At 37.7% G+C, this 14,591-nt stretch overlaps 1 protein-coding gene across 7 annotated transcripts in view; it reads left to right on the top strand.

The window, feature by feature from the left end:
* Window positions 1-14,296, top strand: part of skap1 (src kinase associated phosphoprotein 1) — a 65,653-nt gene extending 51,357 nt beyond the window's left edge. For 5 of the 7 annotated variants that reach the window (XM_041815873.1, XM_041815874.1, XM_041815871.1 and 2 more), the window contains one exon: window positions 8,167-8,655. In XM_041815873.1, coding sequence (XP_041671807.1) covers window positions 8,167-8,331 — 165 coding nt within the window. In that variant the 3' untranslated portion in view covers window positions 8,332-8,655. Of the gene's footprint in view, window positions 1-8,166; window positions 8,658-13,230; window positions 13,334-13,668 lie in introns of those variants that run through there. The other 2 variants (XM_041815876.1, XM_041815875.1) reach the window with 2 other exon arrangements.
* The last annotated feature ends 295 nt before the right edge of the window (window positions 14,297-14,591 follow it).

The following is a 14,591-nucleotide window of genomic DNA, read 5'->3' as shown; positions in this document are numbered from 1 at the left end:
AAATAAAAAGATGGCTGCACCAGATTTAGCATAACGCTAAATTCCATCTGTAGTCCTCAGATGGAAACTCCTTTTGAGTTTTTGCTTTTATTCAGATAGGACAGGTGGAGAGCATTCAAGAAATATTGGTAGAGAGTGGTGTAAAACATGCATCAAACAACACCGAGACCAGGAATCAATCCTGCAACCAGTGTGTTGCAGACTCCAGCCTCTGTGTATGGGCTAAACTGGCGTCGCATAATGTATTTTTAACACTAAAAACAAGCTAATTTGACTTTTTGAGCACTTGAAACATCAGTCACAACCTGCTCAAGGATAGTAAATTCTGTAGAGCACAAAGTAATCCTGTAAATGTGCCCCCTCTTTTTATTGAGCTGATGCTTCAGAGAAATTAATTCTCCAAATTAAACATTAGGGTGGCTCCCTGAGACAGTGCAGAGAAAGTTCTTGAAATAGCACAAAACATTATTCTTCTCAAGTGCAAAACATAAAACTAGCTCTATTTTAGACCTAAAACTTGAGTCCTTAAAACATACTTTAAACATTTAATGGCTGTGGATGAAAAAGTTAAAACTTCAGCTGCCTAAAACCCTATAAATTTAGCCAAAAACTTGGAAACTGAATTCTGGGAAAGAAAATATGGGGGTAGTGCTTCACGGTAAATCTCATCACAACTGCAAATGCAATGTCAGAGTGTGCAATCACATAATTGCATTAAAGGCTGCAGATATTTTTGTATTAAGTAACATTTACAAAAATATCTGCAGAAAAGTCTTTAAGTTTACAATAGTTCCTCTATTGCACTTTGCACAAGTACCTTTATTTTCAAAGGAGAAAAAAACTTGTTTTGAAAGTGGAACTGTAAAACTATTGGTTTTAAGGAGTTTTAAATCATACTTAATATTTGTGTGTTTTTAGTCAAGGAACATAAACTTCAAAACTATTATTATTCCATGCATTTTCATTGATAACCAAGGAAGTTGACTCATGATACCGTACACAGTAATCACAGTCCCAAATTGCATTATTGTCAAATATAATCCTGGTTGCACTTTATTTCTAAATCATGCAGCGCTACATGAAGGCAATAGTTGCACATGCGAAGATGCTTGGAAAACTGAACTGGAACTTTTCCAAGTAGTGATGAGATGGTTTCAGCTGCCACATTTTGGAAGAAAAGAACCTGTTCTTGTCAGGATGTTGATGGAGAGATTAAGCACATGTAGCAGCAATTTTTCCAGCTTGTTTTGTTAGTATTTATAAATAATTTTTTTTTTTCATACTTGTCCAAAAAACTTTGAATTTAAATTATTAAAAAACTCCACATGCTAAATACTACACCTTATAAAATGAAGCATGTGCGGCCGATATATCGGCATAAACATTGGCAGAAATGCTCATATCTGCCGATATCCATAAGTAACTTTATAAGCCCCTTCATCTGCAAATACTGACATTAAACCTGTATTTTTGTGCATCCCTGTTTATTACAGAGCTCAGAGTGATTGTTTCACTTCCTCCTGACACGTGTAGCCTGTTCACTTTGTCAGCTGTATCCCACTCCACACCATAAGGCTGTCCTGCATTCTTGCCCTCTAATTTATGTATCCAGAATCAAAAGACACAGGCTCTACAGGTCAGCTGTCACATTCCTGTATTCCCACAGGCACTCATGGAGAACGGCGGGATGGAGTGGGAAGAGATTTATGGCACAAACCCGTCCAGGGTCCTTAAAACTCTGGCAAGCGCCGCTGCTGCCACCTCTTCCTCTTTCTCTTCATCGCCCTGCTCACCTCTCCTCCTCATCCACCATCCAACCAAAACCCAGGGAGAGGGAGACAGGCCAACCAATCCCACGCCTCTCCTAAAGCACAGCGTCACATCACATTTAGCAAACATGCTCAGCTTGTTAGAGACTTGACAATAAGAACATGGACACCACTGACACCTTGTGGCGGTTCCTGTAAGAGGGCAGATTTATTTAATGACGCCTTATAAAAACACCAAAAGCTGATTTACAGCTTTATAGATTTACTGCTGTGATTTACAGCCTCATAAAAATATAAATGATGGCATAAAAATAGAAGGAAGGAATTGTAAGTGTCATTTTGTTTGTAAATGGCCACTTGTTTTCAATCTGAGCTACCTGCGATGGTCTTTTTTTAGCCTTCTTGGTTTAACAAGATGGTTTGGCCCACTGCCCACAGGTCACAGCAGCTGAATGCAGCTGAAGAAAAGGAAAAGTGGGCAAACAATCAGATGGGAAAAGTCAAGCAAGAGAGACAAAGAGCATGGATCCCTTTATTCTTTTGTGTGAACTCTGTCCCCCCTCTCCTTTCTCCTTTTCTCTGTCACACACCCTTTTAAAGACCCCCGGCTGCTATTGTGACCATAGACACCAAGACGCTATAGACAGGCAAGACATCCTATTTACCACACAAAGTAGCAGGGGGTGAGTCTGGGGTTCGGGGTCATGCAGGAGGCAGCGGTCATCCCCCGGTCAACTACAGTAGGTCATTATTCAGCCCAAGCCAATAGCCCAGAACCGCGTCCGAGCAACCCACCCCCCAATCCATTCTGCTTAATTATTATAAATGAGGGGCGGCGTAAACAGCCATCATTACAGACACTCAGTGGCATACACAAATCCACTTTAAATTGCTATTAAGTTAAGGAGCTATCTGTAATCCCAGGCGTGCATTAGAACAGAGCGAGTAGGTTTTCTTTTTATTAAATCTCATCGTCCCTGAGATATTCTCAAACGTTCTCATGCTCTGTCATGTTTCCAATTTGAAGCCGATTTAATTAAAAGCCCACTTGGAAAAACGGACACTAAGTAGCCATTTCCATCTCTGGTTGTGCAGGATTATCATCCATATCTCTGGATGGATCTGGACAAGATTTCTTTTAGTGCAAAATCTCCAAAACATCCCTGAAGATGAACACTTTTCTCTGCAGGGTTTGAGGTAGGACTGCTCAACTATGGCAGGAAAGTAATCACAATCATATTGATTACTTGTTGATTTTACTGCATTTGCATCACATGCATTTATTAAATTAAAAAATGCAAAAAATATTAAGTAAATTAGCAAAAAAAAATGTTAGTATAGAAAAAACATGCATGTTCACCATAGATTAATAAATAGAAAAAAAACTGGCTATGTTTTTGAGGTGGTGGTGATGCACTTTGTCAGCTAAAATATAACATCAAACACTTGAAAACATTTACCTATGGTCAACATGACTAAGGCCGAGTAGTTAATCAGAATTAGGGTTAAATCTTAACATGGCCTCCTGCAAATTTTAAATCACAGAAGGTGCAATCTGTGTCAAAATACCAGTTAAGTACACATTTTACAGCAAAAAATGTTTGGCTCTACACTTCATGCAAACATGCAAGTCAGTGTTTCAGATTAAAAGTGGAAATTACACAAAAATGATCATCAAAAATTTGCAATATGAGTTAGAATACTATCTAATTTTTCAGACTCATTCAGCTCTAAACACGACATGCAGCCCAGTAATCATTTAATCTTGATAATCTTGTTTCAGTTTCAGGTATTATCGGGTGATTCCAGAGCTTGTTAACGTGATAGCAGGCTGTTTAGGTGTCCATATTTCTTTGTTAGAGGGACCACTTGTGATCAAAGAACCGCAGAGAGAGCTGCAGTGTGTCTGATGTAGAGGAGAAGGAGGAAAAAAACACAAGAGAGGATGCAAGTGGAAAGGCTGCTACAGGAGGGATTGGAAGAGAGGAAAAGGAGGAAAATGAGGGGAGGGGGTTGGAGATGGGGAAGGAGGGAGGGAGAGATTGTAACACCCAGGCGGCGGGTTCAGCGGCAGGGCAATGAGAGACTTCCTGCGCTCCATCACGCCCAAGGCCTGCCTCAGTCAGCTGGTGGCCGAGGAAAGATGCCTCATGTGTCAGGCTTATTAGCACTCCCCCTAGTTTGTATGCATTTGGGATTGTGTGCAAGTGTGTGTGCTGCATCTGGGAAACAAGGTGAGGGAGGAAAACAGGAATGGGTCAGAATCTCTGCAGAATTTTCAGCCTGAGAAGGTGCATTGTTTTTAGGATAACAGGGAAATTAAAGCTATGTTTTGTTTATGATGGTGGAGTCGTCTCCTCACCTCGTTGTCTTTCTCCGCATCCACAAGCCAAACCAACCTCGACTCACCTTCTCCTCGCTTCAGGCTCCGGTAGCTGTCAATCCGTCCTCCGGTCGGGGAACATGAGCGATGGGCCCATCAGAATGCCACCATTAGCCAGCCCCCTGAGTGGTAAATAAACGATCGCGCCGGTACACTGCAGGTGTTGTCATGGCAACCCACTCTCAGTGCCAGCCCCGCCCACGCTCATTCCCCCAGCTCCCTCAGCGGAGGAGTCACCGGGAGGTCAGCGAGTCACCGCACCGCAGCCGCCACGACACGGCGCTGTTTACACCCCCTGTTTCTGCTTCCTCTGCTGATGATCTGAGCTGCAGCAAACAAACAAACAAGCTGACATCTTATCACCCATCACACTGCGTGTCAGGAAAGTGATGCTGAGAGCTTTTCTTTCTGCAGTATGAAATAAGACAGGAAATTATTTCAAACAGATGCAGTGATTCTTCTATCGGCTTACATTAGAGCATGTAAAATGTTCATGCTGCTAAAGAAAGCAGTGTCTGTTTGTGGGAAATTTTTCTTATTTCCTTTGATAAATTCACTCCTTTTTTGATCTGTGTTTTGCAAAAATATATCTTTTATGACAACCAAAGTTATAATAGTTTTGGATTTTCATGAGGTATTTTTATTTCATTTTCACTTTTGGTTTCAAATTTCAGTTGAGTTGTTATTCGTACAACTTGTGCTGCACAATTTTTCCAATTGCACTTGCAATGTCAGACTATACAACTACATGATCCTATAAAATGTGTATTTTGTATCAAGTATTACTTTAAAAGTTTATAAAAAGGCCTGCAAAAAGGCTTTTAAGTTTACAATAGTGCCCTTATTGAGCATTGAAGAAGTTCCTCTATTTTCAAAAAAGGACCAACTTTTTTTTTTGGTAATTTTTTTTTTCTTTTTTTTAAACAAGTTCTGTAAAAACTTAATTTTATGTTTTGTTTTTTTTTGCTACATAATAAATGCATATTGAGCTTGGAAATACTTTTTAAAACTTTTATTAATCTCAGCATTTTCCTTGAAAACCAAGCAAGCAGACCTGTGATACCATTTAAGTATTATCATAATTTCAAATCACAATATTGTCCAGCATGATCGCAATCACACATTTTTACAAAAACGGGCAGCACTACTTTCTCGTGCAAATAAAGTCTTTAATTAAGAATTGCTTAATTATAGTTTTTTAATTATTATTTTTAGTCTAACTTCAAAAATGTCTGTAATATGAGATGCCTCTCATGTGTAAGACTCAAAAGGGCAATAAAATTTTAATACAGTTTTAAAGGTACATTCAAATAGGCTGCTTTTCACTCCATTGTGTGAATTCTTCTTCAGTCAAATCAGGCCAATTTATACTCCTCGACTTGAGTGTCCATGTCAGTCAGTATGATTAAATTCAAAGACTAATATGAAGTATATTTTGTCCCTTATTTGTTTTGGTTTGGTCATTTTTGTTAACACAAAATACAGTTTTAGTTACTTTTGTTTTTTTGGGTTTTTTTGTAAAGCCTTTTTTAGTTTAAATTAACTATAATGATCTTATATTTTAGTTTTAGTTATTTAGTTGACAACAACATATTGACAACTCATCACCTGTCACACCACATGGCACAAAAAGGGACATTGGCATATCTTTCCTTTCTGACAAAACATAGGGAAATCATCGAAAAAGATGTGTTGATTTTTCTATAGGCTTAATTAAGAACATATAAAATGTACATACTGAGTAAAAAAGCAGTGCCCATTTGCATATAAATGTTAACTTTTTGATTAATTCAGTTGCAGTCAGTGTTAATTTTTTGGCAGATTCAGTTTTAGTTTAAATCTTTTGATTCAAGTTTGCTTAAGTTTTACTCTCATTAAGTCTAGTTTTAGTCCAGTTGACAAAAACTCAACATTTCAGACTTTTTCTTTAACTTATCTCATTAACCATATTGTAAAATTAATATAGGTGTAAAAAATGCTCATTTTGGCTGCTATTTAAGTTAAGTCTTAGTCTTTAGATTGAAATGCATTTTAGTTTTAATCAAATTTTAATATTTTTTACCTTTTATCGTTTAGGTCTAGTTTTAATAGATTTAGATAGAAACTGGAAACCATTTCGGTCCAGTTTAAGTAAATAAAAATTGATTAAATTTAAGTCAAAACATTTATTCTTTGACTAATTCTGATGCCAAATCATACATGTGTGGGGAACCTGGGATCTCTGCTTTCTACCGCTGAAAGGTAGAAGAGCTGAAGATTTAACCTACCTAACAGCTCATGCTCTTTCTTCCTAGGGATTTGTAGGTTAGACGAAAACTAAGTTACATTTTGGTCTTGTTTTAGTCTCCTTGATGAAAGCTAAACGAAAATTTCCTCTGAGTTTTTGTCATCACATATCTTTTTTTAGCTAGTCTTAGTCTCGCCTTTTGTATTAAAAAGTTGTTGACTAATATTTATAGTCTTAGCTGACTAAATTAACACTGATGTGAAGAGCTCATATTTATGTGCTATCAATACTTAATTTACAATCAAGAAACTACTGACACACCTTAAAAGCTCTCTCACCTTTTCTTTGCTTGTGTTTTCACCCATTATATGCATAGTAGAGAAATATCATGAATTTTGAACGTCCAACAGTCCAGAACTAATACTTCGGTCTCCTTGACGAAAACTAAACTTACTTTTTATCAGAGTTTTTAACATCAGAGATCCTAGGTTTGTCCTTCTCATGAAAAAAGTTACTCAGTGAATATTTTATTCATAGTTTTGGCTGACAGAATTAACTCTGTGATTCACTGTGCAGCCTGACCATGTGTCCTTGTTAATGAGAGAAAACCAGACTTTTCCCTTTATGATGCTCATTTTCCTCCTTCAGTGCATCCTCTACTTCACATAAACACTAAACAACTTGTCCTTTCGTTTAAGCTGCCACAATGAGCCAAAATACGCCTCATCTCTGCACCAAACTCAGCATTTCAGAGCACAAGATTCAAAATCAGATGACGACAAATCAGCCTAAAAGACAAAAAAACAAACAGAAGGAAGGAGACATTGAGGAGTTCGCATAGTTTTTGTCATTTGGATAATTTACTCTCCACGCCTCTTGGAATGTCCCTATTACAGCAGGTGTACTCTGGATGAACCCGCTTCAAGTATGAGGAAGATGGACTCTGCACGCCTGACAGACTTCCACCGCCATTGGCGCCCACTCTGTGATGTAGCAGTTGTATTAAAATGGCGGCGCTGATAATCCAAAAGACCTTTCTCAGGGAGAATTTGAGACCGACTGCACAGATGGGCCACGGAGATAAATAAAACTCTCTGTCACTACGGTTGGTGGAATAGTGCTGCGACGCCCCCAAGGGAGAGAAAAACTGTTTCGCTCCCTCTCTGCGATGCCTCCCCCTCTGTCCGTCTGTCTCCCCTCTTCTCCTCCTCCTCGCTTAACACCAATGGGGGGAACCAGAGCCAGCTTACTGCACCCGGGCTTTTCCCTCTGCAGTCTTATGGGAAGCATAAAAAGGCCATTTTGGACCTAACTTCCCCCTACATTATGGGCTCAAACGTGCACAGAACGGCCCGTCAGACTTTGTCAGAGAGCCAAGCATACTGAGACGTCCCAGTCAGAGCTGTCAGAGAGGAAAACGATGAGGCCTGGATGGACAATCAGCTTATTGTGGGTACCTGTTTGTGCTGTAAGAACACTTGAGTCTTGTGCTTTATCACTTTGTAAGCGATCCATTCATCCTCCCTGTCCAAACGACGCTCATTAGCTGCAGGCCTCATTCCTCCAGATTGAGAGAGGTGTCAGGTCAGAATGATAAGGGAAACCTTTGACAAAATGCAATCCGTCATGTCGGAGTGCGTGAGTGTTTTAACAACTAGAACCTGCAGGAGCGAGAAATCTTAGCAATCAAGGGAAAAACAAAACTATCTTACATGCACCCTCTAATTGCATGTGTTGTATGTTTATATTCAGTATTTGTGCTCATGTGTCTTTCATCTTGCCCTCAGAGCAGAGATAAACGTCCACCACCGCCGTTCTCAATCTGCCAGAGAACAGAGGAGAGGCGAGTTCCATCAGAGCTGAAAAATGACGGCCGGCTGGCGTCTCTTCTGCTGGGCTTTAACGCTCCTCTGGTCTCCGGCCAAATATTGATCTACTACAGGTTTAGTTAGAGACCAACTGCTGTGATCAGATGATCGTCTGGTTGTTTAGGTGCCACAGGTAGCTGAAAATGCTTGTAAACAAACAAAAGGAGAGAGGCATTGAAAGGGCTTAGTACTTTAGATCCAGATGGTTGACATTAATCTTCTACATTTATTTTTATGGGGTGTTACCATAGAATATTTGGAAACTAAATTAATGTCTTGATTAAACCATCTATTTGCTGTATTTTGTTGGGATTTATATACATTTTATCAAAATATGACCTGGGCATTGTCACAATATTTTCTGTCATTATTTAATACAATATTGAATCTCTGTTTTTGGACTATTTCACTCTTTCCACGAGCAGAAGACACATTTACATTTGAAAAGGATGAAGTTACTGATTATGCCAACAATATTTAATCGACATCCCTCCATATTTACAAGAGGGACTTTTAATTTGTAATCAAGGATTCCAAATGATTTTTTTTCATTGTGATAAGGCTGTTTTTTTAGCATTTTTAAATACTACTACTACTTATTTGTTAGAGATGTGGAATACTGTATTTTTTGCAGATATCCTGATATTTACAACTTCATTCCATCAGTCCTTAAAACCTACTTTAAAGGGATACTTTTGGCAAATTCGCCCATTGCCATAATTCCTATAGTCTTAGTAATAGGTTTGTTTCCTGTAGTTGTCAGTGCAAGCTATTTTTAGATCTGGGGGGACGGTTAAACCACCGCTGCACCGCTAACCCTATGTTAGCAGACGGTATTCCGGCTTTCCCTCATCAAACTCATCAAATACACTATCCAACAACTCCAAAACGCTCTCGTGGACAAGTTGTGACCTGCACATTCACCACGCTATGAAATAATAACGTATAATTATGTAACATTACGACACATGAAGCAAATACTCTGAACTATTTCTTGAGTAAACCACTGGGCGGAGTGACACAGTGCAGCAGCCATGTCTGGAGTGTAGTTCCGGCTTTGCATTTAACTTTGAAACATCTCCGTCCATGATTATTTCATAGCGTGGTGAATGTGCAGGTCACAACTTGTCCACGAGAGCGTTTTGGAGTTGTTGGATTGTGTATTTGATGAGTTTGATGAGGGAAAGCAAAAATTCCATCTGCTAGTTTAAAGGTCCCCCCCAGATCTAGAAACAGCTTGCACCATCAACTAAAGGAAACAAACTTATTACTTAGACTATAGGTATTATGGCAATGGGTGAATTTGCCAAAATGTTGAATTATCCTTTTAAAGGAATGAGGATAAACAAAGAAAATACTTAATTTTAAATATTTGTACTGTTTTAAATTAAGGGTGATTGACCTCCAGTCTGGATACAGACATGCTTTTATTTTGAAAGTAGAGAAAAGGAATTTCAGATCGATTGAAGATTACAACATAAACTTGACCATGAAAAAGGAACTTACTTGGATTGAGAGGGAATAGGGGAACAGTTAAAAGGTAAATGTTTGATATCAGAAGGTGCAGATGATGTCTGACTTGTACTCTGAGCTTTCTGTGACTTTTTTTAAGTGAAATGTGACATTAAGGAGCAATGGTGGATGTATTTACTTAATTGTGGCTGCAGGAAGACGCTGCAATGGCTTAATAAAAGTGTGCTAAAAGGACAGTAAAGCAAGCCATGAATGCAGCTAAAACAAATTAATGCACTAATGTTTATTTAACTTAAACAGAAGCTCAGTTTGTCAAAATAATATTTTGGCAGTCTTTTCATTCTTTGGAACTTTCAAATTCTTTTTATTCAGTTGACTAACAGAATAATCATTTAGCATGCTGCATGCCCTGCAGTAACACAGAGATGGTTCGACAAACAGCTCCCTGATATTACAGTGTGGTATGTAAAACCTGCGTCCATATTGCTGTTGGGAAGATTATCATACATAATTAGAGGTACTGTTAATTTTTTGGCAAGGGCATGGCTCCCATTAGCAATATTCATTAAAGAAGAATGGTCAAGTGTGTATAAGGCAGGGGTCGGCAACCTTTTCTGTTTAAAGAGCCATTGTTGCCCGAACCCCCATCCAGACTCTTTGAAGATCTGCAGAACACATTTGAACCTTACAATGAAGGTGGTGCAGTCAATTAAGTCTTTGCCTATCAACATTACTGATTGAACAAAGGTGTATGACCATCCATTCATAAGTTTGATCACACTGAGAACTTTACAGTTAGTAATGTTAATGTGTTCTTACTTGGCATTTTAATCACAATTTTCTTTCTGATGCCTTTATGGATTTACAACTTAACAACTGTGTACATATTTCATAATTTGTATGTAAACGTATCATTATCAGAGGTTATTAATTTTTTTTTCTTAATGATACTGATATAATTATTATCATTATCTCTTTATTCACCCACAAACACCTGTTACCTTACTGTCAGACAGAGTTAATGCAGGATATTGCAGTAGCCTACTGTTCACCTACAGATGAAACCCTCTCTACTTTATCTCCTCTCTCTATCACACACTGCTGTCTGTCTATGTCACATACAGGAATGTGGTAGGAAAGATGCATTTTGGCCCATTCAATAAGCAGCAGCATCCATAATCATTGGGTCACAGACTGCATCAACAGTGCAATCATGATTATAACATAAAAATCTGTGAGAGTAGAGAGAAATGTTTACAACCTTTCTCCCTCCTTCACTCTGTAAGTGACAGATGTCAGACAGCACCACATTAACACACAATGTTTTCAGCACAAACATCAACAATCTCATCTTTTACAACACAAATGCTCACTCCTACATTGTACTTTACATTCATTACATGACCAAATATTTAAATCATCATCAAATTCTTCAATCTTCTGAGTAATAATGAAGACTTCACAGCAGCAGAGTGAAGAATAACAATAAAACGTGTGCCTACCTGTTTATTTGGCTCAGAAAGCCCTCTATTGATCCCTTTGCCTCCCTTTTCTCTTTCTTCTCCTGACTGATGCTGTTGAGTGTGAACTTGTCTTAGTTTTTCATGCTGTTGTTAAAGATATCACCACTATTCTCTGCTGACACTACTTTAATCCAACAGACGCACTGGTATATTATGAAACTTATCAAAGCTGATCATCATTTTCTCATTACCTTCGTCTCTCTTGCTGTGCAAAACCAGACTGCAGATGTTAAAAAACTTAAGCTGCGTGATCAGACCTAAACTCCTGCTTCAGGTGACATGACCTCATTTTGACCTTTGTTTCAAAGACATGTGCTGCGTTGTAGAAGCACGACATAATGCACATTTTAGTTGATAAATGTTTTTTTAAGTTAAAAATGAATTTAAAAAGCTGCATGTTTTACAGATAAAATATGCAAAACTATTTCAATATAGCTTTAGAAAACTTTTTTTTTTTTCATGTTAAAAAAGAAAAGAGCTGCATACGGCTCCGGAGCTGCGGGTTGCCAACCTCTTGTATAAGAATATCAAATATCATTAATAAGTAGGATATATGAAAGATTATACTTTACAATCTCTGCTGGTTGTGTTTACTGCTGTTCTGATTTGTTTGTTTCTGTTTATTTTCCTTTTGTCTTGTCTTTATGTGTTGGTTTTTGTATCACATTATTATAATTCAAAGTACAAAGATACAATTTATCACAATTTATATAGCACCTGTTTAAGAGATTGCATATGCCCTTACCAAAACAAGTTTAACTATAAAATATACAGTTAATCCTTGATTATATAAGCAAATATCAGATATTTGTGTTTTTTCTCTTTCGTTTAATTTTTGATTGTTCTGGTCATGCTAAAGTTCCCAATTTTTCACCAAAGAATGATTCAAACTCTCACCTTCATGTCCAGAAAGGAGCAGGAGGAATAAAAAATTTAAAAATTGCCCTCCCTCTAAACACAAGTGAAAAATAGATGATCTGTCAAGTTACAATTACTGAGAGATTCAAATAAAAGCAACATTTAAAGAATAAACAAGCAATTTCATAGACATGGCTACACTTCCACTCAATAAGGAAGGAAGAAGATTTAAAAATCAACACACTAGTTGCCAAATTCTTATTGTAATTCTCTGTGCAGCTCTTTAAATCGTCCTATAATTTCCACAGTTTGCCTAAGACCACAGAAATGCACAAATGCTTTGAAGTTGTCCTTGCAAATTGATACTAAAGTTTTAATTTTTGCAATTTTTGGGTAATAATTTACTTTTTTCCTAAGAAATACCTTGATTTTTTAAACAAGTATGCTGAATGAATCTATAATATTTTAGTGTTATATTTATCCATAAAATCTTGACTTTAAAATGTCCAGAATGAATAAAAATACCTCCAAAAATAGCAGAACACAATTTACTTAATTTGCTTTTTTAGCTTTAGCCGCTTTAAGGAAAAAAACATTCACTCAAGAGTATTTATTTTCTTGATATTTAACCACCATCTTTATTTACTATCAGGATTGTATTTTCTTTGTCTGATTGTCGGCTCTGACTCAGTCTCGTCATCTTTATAATGAGTCTGTGAGAACAAGCAGCAGCTGTTCCTCCTTCTTAACAGCATAAAAAAGCAGTTTTAATTCAGACACTCGCTGTCTCGATAGTCTTGTTTACCGGTTCAAAAATCCTCAAGGCTACAGCACCCCAAACATCCTCAGGAATATTGTATGTGGCTGTTTTGTGGGTGGGATCTAGACACTCTGAGATTTCTGCATCAAACACTACAGGAGTGTTTTAACGGTATTATTTTAACAGCAATAGAAGGAATCAGGGCCATGTGTAATTGCAGCTCAAATCACTGGAATGGTTGTTTGCACAGACAAACGCTACACTGAAATCAAATAAAAATCTAAGATTGGTGCTTAATTCTGCTCGGTTTACTTGTCCTCCCCTCCCCCGGAGACTCTTATTTGTTTATTTGTTCATTTTTTGGTGCAGGAGTACAACATTCACGGCTGGTGGGTCGGCGAACTGAACGGCACCGTGGGTATCGTCCCCAAGGACTTCCTGCAGCCCGCCTACATCCTGTGAGCTCCAACAGGTACTGAGGCACTCTCTTATCATCAGCATTATGGACCATTACTGTGGCCTAATACACAGAAACGGTCCCCCTGGTACTCATCCAGAGTGCCATTGAGGTAGGATTCAGTCGTTGACCTGCCATTTATGGCATCTGCTGGCTGGAAGAAGTACTGCATTAAGCAATCTGAACGCTGCAATGGGCACGGGGTGAGGATAAATATGAGCAACAAAAGCATGATTACAGCGTCAGTTGTCCTATTTAAGAAAATGATTCCCTAATACAGTTAGATAGGCACAGCTTCAAATGAATGCTGAATTATTAATGCACGTTTCTCTCAATGTTTTTTTCTACAGTGCTGCTGCCCAAACAAGATGCCATGAATTTCACACAAAGGCCCGTCACACACTTTTTTACTATTGGGAATTTATCCTTAAAGCATGCCATGTAAATGTACTGAATACTTACTTATCACTGACCAATATTAACCTTTTTAAGGTCAATATTCATGTATAAATGTAAGCTGTTATCAGCTGATTAATTTGTTATACATCACTGACATACAGCAGCAGCTTTGGTAATTGATCAAATGACAGTTTTAATTCAAGAAAGATTTTTCCGGAGTGAATTTGCAGCCTGTTTTCCAATTTTGTACATATGCGTATTGATTTATAAATAAAAAGAAGCTTTTGATGGGATAAAGAGTAAGGTTATTTGACGTTAACACCTTTTGCAAACCCTGCAGACATTAAAATGTCTCCCTTTTTAATATACAAAATGGTTAGATTATTGCAAAAGTAACAAAGAGAATCGTCACTTGTGGTGTATATATTATAGCTTCAGGACTGCTGCCCATTAACAGATCATTTCATATATACTGGACAGAACATGTATTGGACATTTCTAATTAACAGGCCCGCCTAGTTTCTGTTGAATCTGTACATTTTTAAGTACAATGTATTTGAAGTCTGACATAAAAATCCTGAAAACATCAGTGGCCTTCTCTGCTCATCTCTCTCTGTTCATGAAGTCATGGTTTATTTCTCCGCCACTAGGTGGCAGGCTTACTCCAGTTTCTAGTCTTTAGTTTTTGTGGGAAATCAGAATTTAATTTTATTGCCTTATACATTTTTACCTACAAGGAATTTGTCTTTGTGTTTGGTGCAAAACAAATAAGAAGAATAAAATATTAAGAAATAGATCATTTGAAAAAAAATTAAGAAGCAAAATAAATATAGAGGATATAGTATAAACATCGCAAAAGTATGGACGAAGGTGC

This window comes from Cheilinus undulatus, linkage group 20 (genome assembly GCF_018320785.1).
Source record: "Cheilinus undulatus linkage group 20, ASM1832078v1, whole genome shotgun sequence".
Lineage (NCBI taxonomy): Eukaryota > Metazoa > Chordata > Actinopteri > Labriformes > Labridae > Cheilinus > Cheilinus undulatus.
This window is presented reverse-complemented; position numbering and strand designations above follow the sequence as displayed.